The following is a 21,668-nucleotide window of genomic DNA, read 5'->3' as shown; positions in this document are numbered from 1 at the left end:
CTGAATGGACCCTTTTTGTTTCCTCTTTCTCTTGTTAACAGAACCAACACAAAGCCCTGAATCGATAAGTTCTATAGGCCGGCCCATGAGTTGGTGCATATAAAGTCGGAAGGAAACCTTAAGCAAGAAGCTAAGCTAAAGATCGAGAACTGAGGGTAGGGAAGATGTTTAACCACAAGGCAGCGCCTAAGTACGCGAATGCTAAAACGGCGGTGTGGTGGGACATGAACGGCTGTCCGGTTCCAGAAGGTTATGATGCTGGTCGGGTTCGGCCGAGTATAGAAGGGGCGCTGAAGGAGTTGGGATACTATGGTCCTGTAACCATCACTGCCATGGGCGACCTGACGGAAGCACATGCTCACTTCCTGCAAAGGCTCTCTTCCAGTGGAATCGTTGTTCAACACGCCATCAACGGTTAGTTAATTTATCCTCCTCCTGAATTTTTAATTAAGTTTTTTGGAAGTTTTGTGGATTCTTCAAACTTGTCCTTTCACAGCTTGGTTAGCCACACTCGTTTTCAATGATTTGATGGAATTCAAAAGAAATAATCCACCACCAGCTACAATAATGCTCATATCCGATGAGTTGGACGGCGAATTGAATTTCCCTCTTGGCCGGAATCAACAAATTCAAAGTGGATACAACCTTGTTCTGGCGAGTTCATGTGGTGGGTCTATGTATCGTCTCCACCATACTGCAGATTGGCGCTGGAAAACCCTACTGGAGGCGGCGGCATATTCAGTGTCTCAGGACACAACAACAAGTTATGTTCTTCGGAAATGCAGTTCGTGGGGCGATTCCTTTACCTTGTCGTCATTTGTTTGCAGAGCATGCAAATTTACTGGCCTAAGCGTTGCAAGTTTCACCAGTCATCTCTCCACTGAAGAACATAAAAAGACGGTAAGTTCACCCTCCTTCCTCGTGCTTGCTTCTTGTATCAAATACATTGTCTAACTATTTGAATTGATTTCTCAACAGGACAAGGAGGAGAAGGAGAACTTCAGTGTGCCAGACTTCTCACCTTTCATAACAGTAAAGGCAAGTTTTAACTACTACTTAGTATGTTTTTTTTTTTTTTTTTTTTTTTTTTTTTTCTTTCTGTCTGACAGTTGTTGGTTTATTGACGTTTTTAGATGAACGACCAAGCCGCGCCTGAGTACGTGAATTCTAAAACGGCTGTGTGGTGGGACATGGACACCTGCCCACTTCCCGATGGTTACGATGCTCGCCGGGTCCGCCCAAGTATAGAAGGGGCCTTGAAGGATTTGGGATACTATGGTCCTGTAACCATCAATGCCATGGGCAACCTGGAAAATGCACATCCTCACGTCCTCCAAGGGCTCTCTTCCACTGGAATCCTTCTTCAACACACCAGTTTGTTATTTATCCTCCTGAATTTTTTTTTTTTTTATTTTATTTTTTTTTAGTAACTTTGGTTTCTTCAACTGTCCTTTTCCTTTGTTCATACAGCTAGGGTACGCTCATATATTTATCATGATTTGAGTATGTTCAAAGTTGATAATCCACCACCAGCTACAATAATGCTCATATCTGATCAAGTGGAACCCGTGTTGTCTATCTTCCTTTCTCTGGATCATCAAAAGAGTTACTACAACCTTGTTCTGGCACGTACATTTACTCCTCCGAGTATGTCACGTCTCTGCCATACTGCAGAGTGGCTCTGGCAAACCCTACTGGCTAGGTCTCCGGAGACAACAAGTTGTGTTCTTCGCAACTCTGCCTCGTCATTTCTTTGCGGATCATGCAACTTTACTGCCCTAAGCGTTACAGATTTCAGCAGGCATCTCTCCTCTGAAGAACATAAAAAAGAAGTAAGTTCATCCCTCATCTCTCTCTTACTTGCTTGCATCAGTTTGCATTTTTCTTTGTCTAAACTATTTGAGAGTTTCTCAACAGGAGTTTTTTTCTATCAAGTCTAGCCTGCCAGAGGACAGTGACGAGGGCGAGGAATCAATGGCAAAGGCAAGTTTTAATTGTAATTGGTTTTAATTGGTTTTCACAGTCCAAGCATCATCTCTCCAAAATACTCATTTCTTCAAAACAATTGTTGCAGATTCCAAAGCGAAAACGTTCGAGGAAGAAAAAGCATTCCGGATGACTCATGTACTTCTTTTTAATAGGCGTCCCCTCCCGGCGTGGCCGCCCATGATAATCTTAAGCCTTCAACAAAGATAAATGGTTGCACGAGTGTGTGATAAGATCAGTTTTTATTTTATTTCCCGTTTCTGTCTTTTGTGTTCCCAGGGATGATTTGATTTGAGGAGGACTCGTTTGAAGTTCATTTTTATATGGATTGCAATGGATAATTTATGTATTTCAAAAATCTCTGTTTGATAAATTACACCTCGACTATACTTGTCTTGTACTTAGTTTGTCCCTTCCTAATTATATAAACTGTTCAACAGTGGTCTCCTTCCTTCAAAGAAGGATATTGCGTGGGGAACTTCTGGTGATAACTGTCAGCCGAAAATAGTTTCTGCAAAAAAACATTTTTTTAAGAGAAGTCCAAAAATAAAAATTTCTTCCCATAAATAAATCCAGATATGCATGAGCATTTTCTTGAGCCCTTTAGCCCGATTGCCTGTGGTTATACCGATATGGTTCTTAGCTATTATCTTTCCGTTCTTCGGTCCAATCAATTCAGCTGTTGGTGCTCTTCTGGTTAGCTTTACCGTCTATATCAACTTTGCCCTCGCACACATGCTCACTTACCGATCTGCTTCCACTCGTCAGGTTTGCTTTTACAGATCTTCTCTCTTTAACTAGCGACATATATAAAACTCAAATTAAATATCGAAATATTGGATCAGAGCAGCACCATCTTCCAACCTCCTCCTGCTTAGGAACCTGGCAACTCAATCAACCATTTATCACCTGTGGAAACAGAGAAACAATCTGATTTACAACCAGATATCCTTACCGGCCACAACACTCTTCCACAACATCGACAGAGAGCTGAGAAACATCATCTCAGCAAGGAGACATAGAAAGCGTTTTCACTCCCTCATGGTTTTATGGTTGAGATAAAGGAAACTTAGTAGGTTTAAAATGTGGTTCATCTTGTTTTTTATTTCTTTTTTGCCAAGATGGATCAGGCTTAAGTTATTGCTCTTGTAAGAACTTCTAATCATCAATTGATATTTAAAATTTAGCAAAAAAACATCGAAACTACAAATGGTTTACATTTTGCCCTATAACATGATTAAGATATTATAACATGTTACATGCAGACGCAAAACATTATCGTAGATTGATTGAAAACAATGGTTTTACATTTACAGATGTTACCTATAATCATAATAATTCTCCTAATGATGTGCAATTATTAAATAATTCTATAGTTAGAAATATTGGCATTGGAGGGTATAAAGGTCTTATTCAAAAAGGATATATAGGGTTCACTGAAGATGAGATCATCAACCACATTTTTTACTGACGTTCCCTCCAAAATTTTTTTTTAACAACTTGAATTTATTAATTAAATCATAAACAGATTACATAGATACATATACCATGATAAAACATCAAATAACATAAGTAAAATAACTAAGAAACAATAAATCTGAAGAAAAACTCGAAAAGACGATTTTTTCAAAGATTTTGGATTTGTACGATCTTTGCATCTTTGTCGCATGAACACTGATTCTCTTTGTTATATTACATTGGCCTTCTTCCAATATAGATCTCTATATATTCTTCGGTTTAAAATCCAATATACTGATTCAACCATAAAAAATAATAATTGGAAATGCCATTTTTTAACGATTGTAAAAATATTGCCATACAACAAAGAGATCACATCTTCTATTATGTATTGCCATCTTCTCCACAATGTCACTATATTTTGATACCAAATATATTGTATCAAAATATGAATGTTGAAACTCTTTTCCTTGGACGACATGAAGCTTTTTGCACCGTTTTCTGGATCATCTTCTGCATCTTGATTCCATGGCGGTTTTTTTGGTGGACGTTGTTTCCATATCAGATTTGTTTCAACCATCGGACAGTCATCACAGATTAACTATAACCACCGGAAATTAACACAAAACGTTTGACAAAGTTTTAGCAAAAGATGCTGGAAGAAATCTGATATAGTTTCCAGAAACTGCACTTCGATGGGCGTGAAAACACAAACAAAACATGTTTTTGTTTTGATATTTCTCTCACGACCACTCTCAAAATACTTTACTGGAATTATGAATCAAAAAGAAATTAAATAAGGGGGCATGAGAGCCACCGACAAATGTCGGTGACCCCAAAAACAATCAATAGAACTGGAAAATTGCAAAGAGGAGGGCTATTGAAAATCACCCTCGAGAGAGAAAAGACGGTTTAGGAACTAGGAATGACTTTTATATTTATTAAAACTAGGATTCAGACCCCGCGAAGCTATATATTAAATTTTATATATAAAGTGAGATATTTTAAAATAAACTATAATTGATACTAAAATTAGATAGATAACAAAATACAACACAATTTTTTAATAATATAAAATTTTATTAAAATAAAAATACTAATAATTCATTCAAAAATTAGTTTAATGCTATAAAGAATATATAAATATTCTTAAAAATCAAATATCTTGTCATCATTTTCTATTGCACTATTATCAACACTGAATTGCTTAGAGTGGTTATATGTGAAAATATATAAACTAAAAATGATGATAAAATACATAGCATTTTATTTATATTTCCAAAACCACCATGGCAATATCTTATTCTTATTTCTAGAAATATTTTGGGAAAATTATTTTTTTTAAAGCAAAAAATGATAACTATATCTCTTTAAACTAATATCTATTTTGTGCCATTTTTACCTATAATACCCTTTAATATTTTTGAAAATAAATTTAATAAATAGTTTTACAAACAAAAAAATTTGAAAAAATAGTAACTATTGATAAAATACCTATATGAACTTAGTGGTATTTTTTTCAGTTCTAAAAATGTTTAAATCATAATTTTCAGATTCTGTTCTAAATAAAGTAGAAATAACATTCTACGAAGTAGAATACGAAATCCATTTTTTTCATTGAATCTACAATGTTTAGAATATGTGATCTACGTAAATAAGAGTATTCTAAAAATATTTAGAATACACATTCCGCGCTTAACCTACCGATTTAAAATCTTTAGAAATCAAAATCTACACATTAATATAAATCTAAAACACGTAGAAACTGACTTCTACAAATTTATTGTAAGTCTAAAACATGTATAAATCAAATTCTACACATTACCATAATTTTAAAAACCTGTAGAAACCGATTTCTACATATTAGATGTATTCTACGGATAAGAAATCAGTTCCTAAAAATATGGATACAAAATATTTGGGAATATTCACTTTCATATTTTGAAAAAATCGATCTTAAAAAAAAAAAACGAAAAAAGTGGTAACCTTCTTCTCACGCCGTCTTCTATATTCCATTGATTGTTCACAAAATTTTCACATTAATTCTACCATGATTCATATCAATGCTTCCACGGATCGATCGGTCTATAATTCGAGATCGGTGGATCCGTATGAAATGGACCTTTGCTGATCGAGTGAAATGGATCAGGTCGATCAGTATATGCTCCGCGTTTTTTATGTTCTGCATAATGATCAGGATCAATCGATCATTTCGACCTTATAATTTCGGATCAATCGATCCCGCTTGATCGAACTCATTATTTATTATATTTAAAAATTACAATTTTAAGGTAATTATTGCCATTTTGAAAATAATTAACCTAATGGGACATAAAGTATATGAGATTAGTCTAAAGGGACATAGTTATCATTTTTTTGCTTTAAAAAAAAATTTCCCAAATATTTTTAACAATATTATACAACTTCACCTAATTTTGTGTTAGTCAAAGATTTTTTATTCTATTCCTTTTTCTTATTTTTGTATTATTAACTTCTTCTTTTTAATTATTATTTTACAAAATCGTATTAGTTGTAAATTTTATTTGTAATAGAAATTTATAAATTATTTTGTTATTGATAAATATTATAATCCGTAAGTATAGTTCTTAGAAAAATATATATTGCAACATAATTTTTGTTAAAATTTATTTTATACATTTATTTTTATTATTTATTTATTTTAATAGGTTAATGTTTTTTTGTTATTAATAATAATTCATTGTCTTATGTTTATATTTATTTGATTAAAAACCATACTTTAAATTGTAACTTTTATTTTTACTGCAAACTTACCACATAAAGTTACAGTTTTTACCACATGATTTTTACTGCAAGTTACATCGAATTGTAATACATATTGCAACTCGATTTCAATACTACATGTCACCAATCAGAGCCTTAATATTTTTACTCATACATAATATCTTTATAACTCTTCATAAAATAATTGGTTATAGTCACAAAACTATATGATGATTATAAGAATTTTTTTTATTTTCAGTTTCAAGATTCAAACCCATGATTTTTTTCATAAAATTGTTGATTGAAATTAAAAAGCTTATTTTCCTAGAATTTCATGTATTTTGCAAAATCCAGTATGATCATTAATCACCATACTTTCTATGAAATTATAATTTTATAGTGAACTAATTTGAGAAATAAAATAAGCAATTGATCTGGTGTATCCAAAGTGATGCTACTTTCATGGCATGTTTTCCACTCTTCATCTATTTCACATATCTATACTATTAAAGCAGAATCTCTCATAGGATTATGCCCTTAATTATTTGAGTTATTTACATTTCTATGTCATTGTTGTTTTACTTTTTTTTATCAATAATTAAAATCTATTCCTACTTATTTTAAAACAGTCACATGTTTTTCTCCCTCAATAAACAAAATCATTTTATCTCCATGTTATCAATGCTCACGTAAATATCAAAACATGATTTGTGTACTTTCCTCTTCGTTATTATGTATATTGCAACCAAATATTGTGATTGACTTAGTATTTTAACAAAAAAATGATTTTTACCTTTACTTGCAACGTCAATGTATTTTATAGTAATAATATTCAGTGTGTAATCATCGTAAATATAGTAACACACTGAAATATTTTCCTCATTTCAATTTCATCATAAATGATATTTAGGTAGTTTGATATCATTTACAGTTTCTTATAATCTCTTAATGTTTATATGGTAACTAAACAATGTTCTTTATCTATTATTTCAATCTCCATAATTTTTATCTTTATTTTTGAAGATATTTGCAACCAAAAAATGTGGAAACTACAGTAACATCTATGATTATACTTCTTAGAATATCTTATGTAATTTTAAATGAGAGATCTAAAATATTTAACATAAAATATCCACATCACGTCTTATAATATTAAAATCACAGCAGCTAAATAGCATAAATCGAGATTAAAGTAATAATAGGTCCATTAAAATCTAACTATTTGTGATTTTATTAAAATTTTAGCCTATTTTAAAATCAATTTTGGATAATTTCCGTTAGATTATTGAGATGTCAAATTAAAGAGAAATTTCCTAAGATATCCATTTTTAAGTTTTTATCACAAAAATAGTTCTCAGTAAAGAAAATGACAAAAATAAGTTTTATTAAAGAGTAAAAAAGTAGGGTTAACTAATCAGATTTAGAGTTTAGAGTTAAGGGGTGGGGTTTTGGGAATAGGATTTCAAATTTTAAAAAATAAAAAATAAATATTAAAAATTTCAAAATAAAAAAGACTATTTTGATCATTTTCTTTTTTGAGAGCTATTTTTGTAACAAAAACTTGAAAATAGTTATTTGAGAGAATTGCCCCAAACTAAAAATAAAATTACTGATAATTAGTTACAAATTTAAGTGCAGAACATGATTAACTTTATAGTAGTAGTTAGTTGTAGATATGTCAGTACTTATTTATTTTACTATTTTTATGTTGAAACAAAAAAATATTAAAAGATCATTATCAAATTTTGGCAACAAAAAAAATTATGTGGTCAACCAAAGAATAAGTATATATATATGTGATCATATTGCATAATTATACGTATTGTATATGCTGGTAACCAAAAAGAAGATCATTAAAAATAAAATATATAAATTATGTACAACTTTTAAGTTATGAATATTTTTTTGATAAAAAATAATTTATTCCGCGCTTTTAAAGCGCGGATCAAAATCTAGTCTATACTATTAAAACACAATCCTTACTAAGATTCTGTCCTTATTTTTCAACTTATTTACAAGATTATGCCATTTCATTATTTAATTTTTAATTTTTAATTAAAACCCCTGGTAACACCCATGTTTTAATCTCTTTATTTTTTTACTTTTTTGTTATTAACTTTTAAAAATAGTTGAACCTATGGCTTTTTTCACTCATCGTTCATAAACTAATTGTAACTATAATATTACTCATTTTTATACACAAATATATGGTAACATAATTCACACATGATTTATTCTGAAACACACTAAACATCAATACGTATTATATTCTCTAAATTCTTGATATTACCCAATACACAAACCCTAAACCATATTTACAAAATCTATACTATTATGTCTAATAGCCGACTGCAAAAAATATCATTATTGTAAAACTCTCTACAAAGAATATTAGTGGTTTGGTAACGTTATTGGGTAATATCAAGAATTTAGGGTTTTACTAATGATACTTTTTGTAGAGAGTTTTACAATAATGATATTTTTTGCAGTCGGCTATTAGACATAATAATATAGATTTTGTAACCAAATGAAAATACAATCTACTATTTATTAATTGAAGGAATCGAGTAAGATATCTTAAACAATTCTTAACAAAATAAAGTAACTTCCATTGTAGTTAAGAATAACTTAGGAAACAATATAATCCATTAACTACAATATCTATAATATTTAATTCGTTGGATTCAAATCCCCATATTTTAGAAACTTAATACCTAAGCTGTGTAAGAGAAGTTCAGGAAAATACCTTCATGTTAGCCAAGGTCGGAGATAATGGGAAAATGCCTCGCCCAACAAAGCTCGCTTAGGTTTTAGAATAATAACATCCAAAGTTGCATGTTTCCTACGCATGAAACATTTAGCTTAAGCTAAATATGTTGCTTGTAACACAAGTAACAAGAAGATAACACTTAGCTGCTACACGGCTTGGACTACGGTTGATGATGGTGGCTGGCTCAAACTCGGTGATCATGAAACGACTCTCCGGTGACATGGTTTTCCCCTTCTATGTCTCACGGTTAACGATGGTGGTGGTTGGTGTTAAACGCCGCAACTCCAATTTAGATCGTGCCTCCTCCGCATCTCTTGGTTATGATCACGGCTACGTCGAGAGTTGATAAAGGCTCCGGCGGCACGGCAAGGATCTCGGACCCTCCTCCGATGAGATGATGACTTGGTGATCGGCACCGGAAGTGCTCTACGTGATGGCTCCGCGTACGTGCGTCTCTTCTCTACATCAAAGCCTCTCGGATCCGATGCACAGCGACCATAAGAGAGAGGCGATGGATCTCTAACGGCAAGGCTTGTCTCCAGCACCGTGTTACATCTCCTTCAGTCATATACTGAACTTGATGACAATATATAGAACTGGTTTTTTGAATTTGATGTTATTGGGAGAGTTGGTAAGTTATTGGACTGGTCATTCTCCTTCAGTCATATACTTTCACACATGATGTTGCAGAGGGAGGATCCCTTCCAGAGTTTTGGAGAAGTTAGTTTCTAGTAAGTTGCTTTTCGTATCATATAACAAGACACCGCAGCGTATAAACAATTCACTTACTTCTTCTCCTCTTTGGTCTGGAGTTTCAGGGTATCTAATCGAGCAAGCAATTAGGGATTAATCTTTGACATTGCCTTGCCTTGTAATAATGTGAACACAGCAAACTAATGAGCTTTAGGTATAATCCATTGCAACCTTTCACCAACCTCATTTATCAAGGAACCTTCAATATCAACTACGTGTCTGTTAAACGGGAGAGACTTGCGGCCGTAAAGAATGTTGGACAAAATAAAGAGAACAAAATACATTTGGAAAATTTATCTTTTATTGTTGACACTTTTTACATAAGACAACATGACTTACATAGATTTCTTAAGTAACCGTAAAGAAAACTACTTGTGACTCTTCCAACAAGTCACGACTTTACAAACAATTCACGACTTTACAAATGCACCTATTGGGTTTACAGTTACTTTATAATTATTATCTAATCATACCAAACTCAATTATAATAAACTAACAATGGAAAACCTTATATTTACTCTTTGCCAGGACGTTTACTCGTCCTTCTCTCTGCTTCTCCGTGAAGGCTTTTCTTTCACATGTTACAAGATTGAAGAAACTAAAAAATATAATCACAACTTTTTATGAACTCATCGTTGGTTTCTTTCTTCATCTGTTTTTACAGTGTTTCTTTCTGAGGAACAGAACAACACAACTATATGAAATCTTTTAATCACTCAAAACTCAAAAGCATGAAATTTACATTAATACGTACCTTCTATTATGAATAGATTATGCTTGTATTTATAAATTAATGATTTGTGACATCATAAAGATCAGGTTCCCATAGAAACACACCTTTGGAGTCTCTCTACTTCTTTTCCAACTCCAAACTTCTCCACTTCAAGGCACACGCGTGTGTGATGCACTTATGGATGTTATTAAGGCTGTGCTGGACCATACAAGTAAAAATACATTTTAATCAACTGCAGTAAGAAAAACTTGGGAATTTTCCAATTTCAGAGACAAAATAAGTTGAAATCTATAAGTAATCTGAGAACATAGATTGTTCTTCGGCCAAAAAGAATACGTGATTCACTCCATCTCCTCCCACGCAGTACCAAACATTTAATTTTTTTTTGAAAATCTGTCCCTTTAAATAAAACAACGAACACTGGATTGATTTATTTCCAGATAATAAACGAAGTAAAAAAACCAAAGACAAATACATGTACTACGATGGTGATGAACTGTATGAGAGAAATTCTTACATCTAAAACTGGATGAGGATGATGGACAATGTAAATGGACAGAATGATGATGGAATATGCAAAGGGATAAGAAATCTGAAACTTCAATATATAGATGGATTTTAGAGACGGGCTGAATCCGAAAGGAGGCAAATGAGGTGTCCTTTGCAAAGAGGCGGATGTATAAGGGGTGCTCGTTCAGAGGGCAGTTGATTGAGACGCCTTTTGGTGAAAGAGATTGATGACGTCTGATCTTATAAATAAGAGATGATCAGGTCCGTTACATTACAAAATATTGTTAAACTAAGCCGTTAGATTTAAATTTTATTTTCCTATAAAAAAATGATTAGGTCATCTAGCATCAAAATTGGGTTTGCTATTATATATAGATATTTATTCTAGTTGGTTTCAAAGCTCTTATTTTTTATTATGCTTTTATTTCTGAGGTTCTGGTTCCAGAAGAAAAACATATCATATATATATACTCACTTCGTCAACAACCCTTTACTTCCACTACTAGCCTATCTCTTTTCTAAATTAGAGCCACATCACGTCGGTGTTTTTCCTGCTAGCTTTCACACCACCCTTTACTACTTTCCGTCTCTCTCAAGTTTCTCTAGTCATGACCTCTCTAATGCCACATGCCTGGATCCGTAAATCAACAAATTATTTTCGGTTTTGTCGTCAGTGATTCTTTACTCCATTATTAAATCCCCAATAAACTTCAACTGGCAGAAGACACATATGCCACGATTCCAGTAAAGGTAAATATAATATCTTGGGACACAATCTTATGAAATAGTATGTTATGTATGATGACTCACTAGAAGATGAGTAAATAACTGCTTTTCATGTCTCTCTCTGCAAGAGTGGATTTCCAGATAAACAGAAAAAATACTTCAAAAAGCCAAGGAGCATAAACGTTTCCTTACCTCTCAATCCAAGTGGAACAGATCCTTCCAAAAAAAACTCTCACTTGTTTCGGTCTTTAGGCCTAATATGGTATTTTTCCTTTTGAACAAATTTTATTTACTATGGTATTTTGCATTGTCGGTTTTGTTATGAATGCTTCCTTTACATAGGGCTATGTCTTTGGATTTATTCTTCTTTCTCTGGTTATGTATTTCACAATGTATTCCCTCCTCGTGTATGATATAGAATTTCAGTTGACCAAAAAAAAAGATCATTTTACGTAGCTAGGAGTGCATCGTGGGAGGCCAAACGGAGGAAAAAAGTGTTGTGGTGGAGCTTAACTATGTCCACAGAAAATTCTTCCAAGCCCTCATCATGCAGAATAATGCGGGTAAAATTTTGATCTGACCAATATTCCTTAAGAAAAAGCATGATGCTCCCGCAATCCTATTAGTATCGTATTTTCTTTACAAACAACTCTTGGTACCTAACCTACCACTTCAAGTTGAGGGCCAAATCAAGAAGGGCTTCAACTTGACGGATGGTTCGCTTCTTCTCTTGCTGCTTCAACTTACGTGCTATCGCTTCAGGGTCTCCTTTCTTACCAGCTTCCTCCTCGTCTTCCTCTATTAATCTCACTTCATGCAGCAATGCATCAACTTCTCTTACAAAGTCTACTCTCAGAAGGGTGTTGTCTGTCTCAACGAGCGACCGTAACGGTCCTTGATGCTGCAAACACAGTGTATTTGATTCATTTTTTTGGCGCTAAGGTAAGCAAGACAACAAGGAAAAGAAAAAAGGACAAAAGGGAGGCACCATATCAATGTCGAAACCGGGTGGCATTAGAATGCTGAAGGGGTCTTCCCGTGGGAATGTCTCAGCCATTCGTTTTCTGCAGTCTTTCAGCCAAGCATCGTCTCCAAAGCCATCATGCATGTTTAGAAGATCATTCAGCAGCTTCATCGCAGGACTTGCTTGCCGTTTTAAGATCTCTGTCTGAAATGAGCCAAATATATAAGGATTCACTTTCAACCCAATTACCTGGAGGGAGACCTAATTCTAAGTTAAAAGTTTAATGACACAACAAGGATCACGAAGAGCAGGACAGCTTCGAAAGTTAAATGATGTGTAGCATCAGCAGCAACTAAAGCAAGATTTTGTATAGAAAAACAGAAAAACATACCTCGACTCTTCTATACAAGAGATCAAGACTTCTTATAGCGTCCTTCTCGTCCTGAAGGAGGACACAATACAAGACCACACATGTCTGATTAGGCAAAAACAAAAATTGAAACGCAGGTGACAGGGAATATATGTATCTTCTTACATCACGGCGAGCGAGGTCAAGGCGGTTCCATATGATCATGAGAACAAGCTCGTCCAGTTCTCCTTTCTCAGCAGCTTCTTCAATTCTCTGTAACAAAATTATCCTAATAATCCAATCAGAGATGAAATCTAACTGCTAACTACTTGATGTTTCTGTTAGTTTTTTAGAGTATTTAACCTCTTCGACTTCCTCAGCAGCAGTGATGAAGCTGGAGACGAGCTTTCTAGCTTTCCTCAAGTCTTCCTCAGGAAATTCCTTCAACCTCAAACCGATTTCACGGTACTCTTCAATCTTTCTCTCTTCCTCTTCTTCTTCCTCCCGCTGCATCCGCCGCAATTCTTTCGTCTTCTCCCTCTGCCGAGCTTGCCATTCCTGTCATCATCAAAAACTCTAAATTCAGATTCAAACAACAAAAAGGCACCAACATACATACATACATACATCATCATAATACTCCGGTGGCATTCCTTCTAGAAGCACTTCTTCTTTCCCCGAGCATCTTCTTCTGAATTTTACTGATACATCATACCGTAGAATTTAGTAAGAGAGCGAACTGATTTGAAGCAGGAAGGACAGACCTGAGGGCTCTGTAGTCATCGTCTTCTTCTTCAAGGCGGAACTGAACAGAGGAGGTGCTATCGTTAGTACCAACGACGTCGACGCCATGGTCCTCGAGCTTCGACTCCGCCTCCGTAATCCTCTTCTAAATGTTAAACTTTAACCCGACCCGAGTCGGAGTCTATTATCTATCACATTCACTCCCCTTAGTTTTAAATTTCTCAAATAATACCCCCGTTAATGTAATCTGTCACATTTTACTTCCCTTACTAGTTTCAATTTCTCAAATTAAACCACCTTAGGCCGTAGTGAGAGTAATATAATCAATCTACCACATTTATAGTTTCCTACTTCACAATTTAAGCCCCCGCCTAGTAGTGGATTGTGCGAACGATGTTACTCAAAATGTTATATAACATACGCTAATTTGAAAAATACAAGTGATGATCACAGTTTCGATATAAACCCATGAGTTGAGAGAGAGACGTAAAGCTAAAGTTGATGGCAAGTCTCGACAATGAGTTCGGTAGCTGTACCCATAGTCCCAAGGCCGCCGGCACATAGTAGAGCGAGAGCCAAGTCTTGCTCATTCCATTGCCTCAGACTTTTGCTTAGCCTCTTTATCACTTCCACATCCACCTCTAGCACCCAAGCCGGCGTGCATTGCACCATCAGGCTCACAAAGCCAGTTACGTAAGCTTGCCATGTGGCCCAGTCGCAACCTAGCGATATCTTCCCTTCCAAAGCACTCACCACGAACTCCAAATGCAGCCACAGAACCCTTGGCCGACGTTTTGAGGCAGGAGATGACGAGTCCACTCCCCAAGCGAATGCACTGCTCAGGATTGCAAAGTAGGCCAACGCATAGCCTCTTAGCATCGGTACCATACCTCCCAACTCGTCTTCTTCTCCGTGAACTGAGATGAACCAAGATGGTAATGTCTCCTTGATCAGAGCCTGAACCAGATTCAGGCCACCGGAGATCCACACCAACGAGGCTCCCAGTGAAGCTGCCAGTTTAACACGCGTCATCGCCTGAGAGAGTGAAACCTGTCCAACCCCATACCTCAGACCATCTTTCGTTTTCTTCAGTTTCTCCGTGGTGGCGATGCTCTTCACAGAGAACATCAGAAGGGAGAGAATTTCTTCTGTCAGGAACATGACGTCTCTGATTGATCGGTGCACTTTTATGTACAAGATTCCTGGTGCAGCTGTTGAGATTCCACCAGAGTAAAGAGACCCAAATCCATGGCCAAGGAGTGCGCCCACTCCCCCATAGCTGCAGAGTTGGGAGGTCGGCGTTAGACTAAGAGTGCAAGTGAAGCAGCTTCTGAGGAGCTGTATAACAGCATCGCTGTTGTGGTGGAACACAGTTCTGGACGCTGAGAAGATAAGAAAGTCGCTCCAGCGCTTCACTTTCTGGGTCCACAGCGATGTCACAATCGGCATGCAGGGCCAGGGGCAAGCGGCAGCAAGGGCGTCCAAGGCCGGTCCGACAAGCACAAGGAAGCGCTCTGTTGCTTTTTCGAGCTTATAGGTTATAGTGAGGCTGACAAGTGCAGCGAGAGGCAAGGGAAGTGTAGCCGCAGAGATTCCATCTGCAAAGACGGAGGTGTTTCAACAATTAGAGTTTAAGCAGCGTAATCATTGTTTTCACTTGTTCTACCGTGTAATTTTATAGATATGAAAATTGTTTATAGGTATAAGGCTACGCAAAGACCCCCCGGGAACATGTTGTCAGGGATTGCCGTGACCGTATATATGCGAAAATCACAGAACCGGCGAATATATATTGTCGTGAGCGAGAAGAAAAAGCATTACCTGCTGGAAGCCTTGGGACGTCAACGCCAGTAGCTGCTAAGATCAACTCTATCTGTTGCTCAACGCTTGCTAAATTTGCTGCAGGACTAGGCCAATCAGTTCCGTTCATGGAAACTGGCTTCCACAGACCTCGTGTTACTTCCGAAGAAAAATAGCTAACCATGGTTCCTAGTGTTGCTGGCAGAAAATCGGCAAGGGTTTTAAGACCTGAAAGAAGTCAAAGGGACAGATTTAGATCATGCCCCACCTAGTATTAGCTGCTTTTTGGAACATAGTTTATTGTGCATCAATAGAGTTGGCTCTAAGATAGCATGTAATATAATGCTGGTGACCGTCAGATTTAGGTGATCCCCTTGTCAAAATTGGTTTTATTAAGGTGTCAATTTCTATAGGTTCAGGAGGATGGAGAAACCTGTTGCTAATTCCCGGGGAGAGAGTGATCCATGAGCACAGGCAGTAAGAGCAGCATCAAGCACAAACGGGGCCGCTTCCAAGATATCCCATGCAGGTATCTTGAGTTGATCGGAAGAGTCGTCCACCCCAGAAGTAGATAAACTACTGCTTCCTGAAGATGGAGTTAGTGACTGACTACCACCTTTATTTGTCTTCTTGAACATCATGCTAAGTAGGGAATCAACAATGTGATGCACTGGGCTTCCGGTCTTTAGTTCAGATAGAATCGAAGCCATGCATTCCTGATGCTGCCGATACCACTGTTTCAGTCTGGGGAATGAATCCATGAAGATGGGATCCACAGAGATATCTACGACTTTTGAAAATCTTCGACGTGCCATGCGGTCCTTTGGGGACTTTCCAAAACATTCTAAACGGCAGTTTCTCACTAGCAAAAGATATTCAGGGCTTGATTGAGGGCCCACCGGCGGAACATCTCCCAAGACATAATCTAGTGGTGGGTGGTCAAATCTCCATAACCTTAGAAGAAGTATAAATGCAGTGGAGAAAACAGCATGAGAGGAGATTACTTCGCCAGTTGGGAGAATCCACGTGATGTTCGGAATGCCAGAGCCAAATGCTTCACAGATTGGCATCAAAGCACCAGCTAGCAAGGGGACTGTTAGCATTGAGGCTCGACGCCCTCCGATACTGTACACGTACGGCAGAAAGAGAAAGGGAAAGAATCAGATGGATCAACAGGAATCTTTGGAGGATGGGGACGTGTCACGTGTGACGTCTTAAATGGATGCTTTACGAGGTATGAGGAATAAACGTCGTTGGTGTGCTGGAGTTAATGGCTAACGGCTAACGGCCCACGTGATGTGTGCTTTTGCTTTCCGTCTTTTATTTATAGAGAGAGAGTTGTTACGTGAGAGGAATCAAAGAGGTTTGATCAAAGTTGTAAAGGGAAGGAGAGATCCCAGGATATAATTCTCTCAAGTCTTGTAGAACGTTTCTCAGATCAATAACATTTCTATTTCTCAAAGTATCTCATAACAACTTGGTATCAGAGCCTATTTTCTTTACTGGGAAGAGATGGCGCCAGGAAAGAAATCTGATGTCGAGGCGGTGGTGGAGAACTTGAGAGAGGAGGTTAGTAAGATCGGAACAATGGAGAGTACGATGGAGGATCTCAAGGGTACGGTGACTGAGATCCGAAATCGTATGAGCATATTGGAGAGGTTGGAGCAGCGATTGAACGTAGATGACGAAACGAGGAAGGTGAGCTTGCCGCTTTGTTTCAAGCGTCGTTGCGACACCACGAGGAGGAAGAGGTCTCGCATACCGTCCAGCGACCGGGAAAACAGATCGCTACAGAGGAAGAACGTAGCGGTCTCTTTCGTGCTGGAGGATCGGGATCGCGATCGGAGGCAGTTACGAGAGGCGGGGACGGAAGAGGTCACTCACTGAGTCCACTCGACCGTCCTTGGCTACAAACGGAGGAAAGACACGACGAGAATATGCGTAAGCTGAAGATCCCACTCTTCAACGGAGAAAACGCGGAGAGTTGGGTGTTACGTGTTGAGCAGTATTTTGAGTTGGAGGATTTCTCGGAGGAGAGGAAGATGAGGGTGGTGAGGATGTGTTTCGATGAGGAAGCTTTGTTGTGGTATCGCTGGGAACGCGATCGAAACCCATTCGAGAGTTGCGAACAGATGAAGTTTCGCGTTCTCGAGCAGTTTGCGACGAATCAAGAGACGACAGCACGTGAACGTCTGATGACGTTGCGTCAGGAGGGGACCGTTAGGGAGTACTGCCGGGATTTCATCTCTCTAGCCACAAATGCACCAGAGGTGCCAGATGCGATCTTAGAAACGGCGTTCATGATCGGTTTGAAGCCACAGATTCGAGCAGGGGTTAAACTCATGGAGCCAAGAACCCTTCGCAAGATGATGAGTGTCGCTAAGTTGGTGGAAGATTGGACGAATTACGCAGATCCGACGGTGGAGGCAGTGAACGGAAAAAGTACGCGAGGAGGGAGTGCAGTGGGCTCTGCGACTTCTGTGGGCCGGGGCGGGTCTACCGGAGGAAATGGTTTTAGGCCCAATTCCAATTTCAAGCCCAAAACGACGGAAGGGTCCGAAAAGAACAGTCAGATCGAGAAACGGACGGTGGCTGTGAACCCTAATAATGCGGAGAAGGGAAGAGCACCATTTCGTCGACTTTCACCGATGAAGTACGCTAGATATCGAGCCGAGGGACTTTGCTTCCAATGTGGAGGGAAGTCTCACTCAAGAAGAGATTGTCCTAACAAGGGGTTGATGGTGTTGGTGATCCAAGAAGATGAGGTGGGAGAAGAAGTAGAGTCGGAGGGTGAGGACGATAAAGAAGAGGAGGCAACGGAGTTTGCAGAATGCGCGGCCCTGTCAGTGAAGTCAGCGGTGGGCATCTCGTCACCAAGAACCATCAAACTACGTGGTGCGGTGAGAGACCATCAGGCGATCATCCTCATTGACAGTGGTGCGACACACAATTTCGTTGATCATCGACTGATGAAGGAGTTGGGGCTTGAAGCGGAGGAAACCAAGAGCTATGGGGTGATTACGGGGTCGGGAAAACCAGTGCGTGGAGGAGGAGTGTGTAGGAACGTGACGCTAACGATGCAGGATTATTCCATCACATCTGACTTCTTGCCTCTGGAGCTCAACAATGTGGATATTATCCTGGGGATTCAGTGGTTAGAAACGCTGGGGGAAATGCGGGTGAACTGGAAATTACAGACAATGAAGATTCCAGTGGAGAATGGAGTGGTGGTGTTGCAGGGAGTTCCTGACATTTGTAGTTCAGAGGTGTCTATGAAGGCAATGCAGAAGGTGCTAGAGCAACAAGAGTTGAGTGTCTTAGTGGAGTGTTGTGAGTTGGGTACTCAGGCTAAAGAGGAGAAGAAGGTTCCAAAACCTATCGCAAAGATTTTGTTGAGGTTTGGGGAGGTGTTTGAGGAACCTCAGGGGTTGCCCCCTCCGAGAGATAGAGAACACGCGATTACTCTCACGCAGGGAAGTGATCCAATCAGTGTGAGGCCTTTTCGGTACCCACACGCGCAAAAGGAGGAGATAGAGAGACAGGTGACTGCAATGCTGAAAGCAGGAATAATTCAGGAGAGCATCAGTCCGTTCTCTAGTCCCGTCTTGCTGGTGAAGAAGAAGGATGGAAGTTGGCGGTTCTGTGTTAACTATCGTGCTTTGAACAAGGCGACCGTGTTGGATAGTTACCCTATTCCCATGATCGATCAATTGTTGGACGAACTGAGAGGAGCAACGGTATTTTCAAAATTGGACTTGCGAGCGGGTTACCATCAGATTCGAGTTAAGACTGAAGACGTGCCAAAGACTGCATTCAGAACGCATGATGGGCATTATGAGTTCTTGGTGATGCCTTTCGGGCTTACGAATGCGCCGGCGACGTTCCAGTCTGTCATGAACGAAGTCTTCAGACCGTACCTGAGGCAGTTTGTATTAGTGTTTTTCGATGATATCCTCGTGTTTAGCAAGGATCATGAAGAGCACACGACGCACTTACGATTGGTACTGGAGAAGTTGAGACAGCACCAGTTGTATGCTAACCGGAAGAAATGTGAGTTTGGGTGTTCCAGCGTTGAGTATCTTGGACACGTCATCTCGGCGAATGGGGTGGAGGCTGATCCTGCAAAGTTGGCAGCTATGACTGAGTGGCAAGTACCAAGAAACATCAAGGCGTTAAGGGGTTTCCTTGGTCTTACTGGTTATTACCGTCGTTTCGTGCAAAGTTATGGAGTTATTGCGAAGCCATTGACAGACCTCTTGAAGAAGGATAAGTTTGGATGGAATGAGAGCGCAGCTGGAGCTTTTGTCAAGCTCAAACAAGCCATGACAACCGTTCCGGTACTAGCTCTCCCGAATTTTGAAGAACAGTTTGTGGTGGAATCTGACGCCTCAGGGAAGGGGTTGGGAGCGGTACTGATGCAAGGACAGCGGCCGATAGCATACTTCAGTCAAGTGTTATCTGAGCGCCAGCAAATGAAATCAGTGTATGAGCGTGAGCTGATGGCAATTGTATTCGCAATCCAAAAATGGCGTCACTATTTATTGGGAAGGAAGTTTGTGGTGAGGACAGATCAGAAGAGCCTAAAATTCCTCTTGGAACAAAGGGAAATCAACATGGAGTATCAGCGCTGGCTATCTAAGCTGCTGGGATTTGATTTTGACATTCATTACAAACCGGGTTTGGAGAACAAGGCCGCAGATGCCTTGTCAAGAAGGGAAGTGGGCGCAGAAGTGATGGCACTGTCGGTCCCTACTGCAATCCAATTCCAAGACGTTGAAGCAGAATTGCAAAGAGATGCGTCATTACAGAAGCTAATTCAGGAAGTGTCAACGGACCCGACGAGTCATCCTGATTACACGTTGGTTCAGGGGAGACTGCTTCGCAAGGGAAAGTTGGTGATACCTAAGGAATCTAAGTTGATTGGAGTTATTCTACAAGAGTTACATGATGGACGAATGGGGGGACATGGGGGTGTGCAGCGCACTCAAAGAAGGGTCAGTGAGATGTTCTATTGGGGGGGAATGATGGGAGATATCAGGCGCTATGTAGCGGCTTGCTCGGTGTGTCAACGCCATAAGTATTCTACGTTGGCTCCGGGGGGGTTGCTGCAACCGTTGAGTTTTCCGGAAGCAATTTGGGAGGACGTGGCTATGGATTTTGTGGAAGGGCTGCCAAGATCTGAGGGGTATAATGCGGTACTAGTGGTGGTCGATCGGCTGTCGAAATACGCCCATTTCATCAGGCTCCGTCACCCGTTCACGGCGACTGAAGTAGCGCTGTTGTTTGTACAAGAGGTCATCAAGTTGCACGGGTTTCCAAAGACAATTGTCTCTGACAGGGACAAGGTGTTTACAAGCCAGTTTTGGAAGGAGTTATTTCGCTTGTCTGGTACTACCTTGTGTATGAGCACAGCATACCATCCCCAGTCAGATGGTCAAACCGAGGTTACGAATCGTGGCTTAGAAACTTACCTGCGTTGCTTTACTAGTGACAAGCCTAAAGCATGGGCTCGGTTCTTACCTTGGGCGGAGCTATGCTACAATTCATCTTTCCACTCCGCCATTAAGATGACTCCGTTCAGAGCTGTCTATGGTCGGGATCCTCCGGCTCTGGTTAAGTATGAGCAAGGTTCAACGGCAAATGCAGATTTGGAGGTTAGATTGCTGGAACGTGATGAGATGTTAGCCACAATGAGGGAACACATTCATCAAGCGCAACAGGTGATGAAAAAACATGAGGATGGGCATAGAAGGGAGGTGGTTTTTGATGTAGGCGACAGGGTATACGTCAAGATTCGACCTTATCGCCAGCAGACACTAGCACGACGGATGAATGAGAAGTTATCTGCCCGTTTCTATGGACCGTTTGAGGTGATTGCTCGGGTAGGGGTAGTCGCTTACCGTCTCAGGTTGCCTGAAGGTACCAAGATTCACAACACCTTTCATGTGTCTCAGCTGAAGAAAGCGGTTGGGGAGGAGCAACCGGTTGCTCCGCTTCCTCCTCAGCTATCCACAGAGGGAGTGTTGGAAGTACAACCTGAAGCGGTGTTGGGAACACGCGTGAGTCCTTTATCGGGACAGGACGAGGTCTTGATCAGGTGGAAGAGGTTACCAGATTATGAGAGTTCCTGGGA

The 21,668-nt window shown here is 39.1% G+C and overlaps 3 protein-coding genes and 2 long non-coding RNA genes across 6 annotated transcripts; 2 read left to right on the top strand and 3 right to left on the bottom strand.

The window, feature by feature from the left end:
- Positions 1-105: 105 nt before the first annotated feature.
- LOC111205848 lies at positions 106-2,329 on the top strand. Its single transcript, XM_022702134.2, has 7 exons — positions 106-414; positions 497-900; positions 979-1,038; positions 1,134-1,374; positions 1,471-1,832; positions 1,918-1,983; positions 2,075-2,329. The coding sequence occupies exons 1-7, from the start codon at positions 165-167 to the stop codon at positions 2,117-2,119; spliced, it is 1,428 nt and encodes a 475-aa protein (XP_022557855.2). The 5' UTR covers positions 106-164; the 3' UTR covers positions 2,120-2,329.
- Positions 2,330-9,979: 7,650 nt separating this feature from the next.
- Positions 9,980-11,118, bottom strand: LOC106394363. Its single transcript, XR_001278834.3, has 2 exons — positions 10,960-11,118; positions 9,980-10,640 (listed from the first exon to the last, which is right to left on the bottom strand). It is a non-coding gene; the product is annotated as an uncharacterized LOC106394363 (long non-coding RNA).
- A 254-nt stretch (positions 11,119-11,372) lies between these two features.
- On the top strand, positions 11,373-12,264 carry LOC106394365. Its single transcript, XR_001278837.3, has 2 exons — positions 11,373-11,702; positions 11,807-12,264. It is a non-coding gene; the product is annotated as an uncharacterized LOC106394365 (long non-coding RNA).
- LOC106394356 (protein PALE CRESS, chloroplastic) lies at positions 12,227-13,963 on the bottom strand. Of its 2 annotated transcripts, none has more exons than XM_022702133.2 (7): positions 13,756-13,963; positions 13,619-13,692; positions 13,355-13,549; positions 13,178-13,264; positions 13,034-13,084; positions 12,667-12,891; positions 12,227-12,579 (listed from the first exon to the last, which is right to left on the bottom strand). In XM_022702133.2, exons 1-7 carry the CDS (start codon positions 13,841-13,843, stop codon positions 12,343-12,345), a joined length of 957 nt encoding a protein of 318 aa, XP_022557854.1. In that variant the 5' UTR covers positions 13,844-13,963; the 3' UTR covers positions 12,227-12,342. The 2 variants fall into 2 exon arrangements, with proteins under 2 accessions (XP_022557854.1, XP_013690385.1); XM_013834931.3 differs by having other exon boundaries at positions 12,667-12,846; positions 13,756-13,962.
- A 168-nt stretch (positions 13,964-14,131) lies between these two features.
- LOC125585470 (mediator of RNA polymerase II transcription subunit 33B) lies at positions 14,132-16,653 on the bottom strand. Its single transcript, XM_048754569.1, has 3 exons — positions 15,969-16,653; positions 15,557-15,763; positions 14,132-15,333 (listed from the first exon to the last, which is right to left on the bottom strand). The coding sequence occupies exons 1-3, from the start codon at positions 16,636-16,638 to the stop codon at positions 14,228-14,230; spliced, it is 1,983 nt and encodes a 660-aa protein (XP_048610526.1). The 5' UTR covers positions 16,639-16,653; the 3' UTR covers positions 14,132-14,227.
- Positions 16,654-21,668: the final 5,015 nt, after the last annotated feature.

The sequence above is a fragment of the Brassica napus genome, chromosome C4 (assembly GCF_020379485.1).
Source record: "Brassica napus cultivar Da-Ae chromosome C4, Da-Ae, whole genome shotgun sequence".
Lineage (NCBI taxonomy): Eukaryota > Viridiplantae > Streptophyta > Magnoliopsida > Brassicales > Brassicaceae > Brassica > Brassica napus.
The sequence above is the reverse complement of the archived record's forward strand: the minus strand, read 5'-3'. Positions and strand labels throughout refer to the sequence as shown.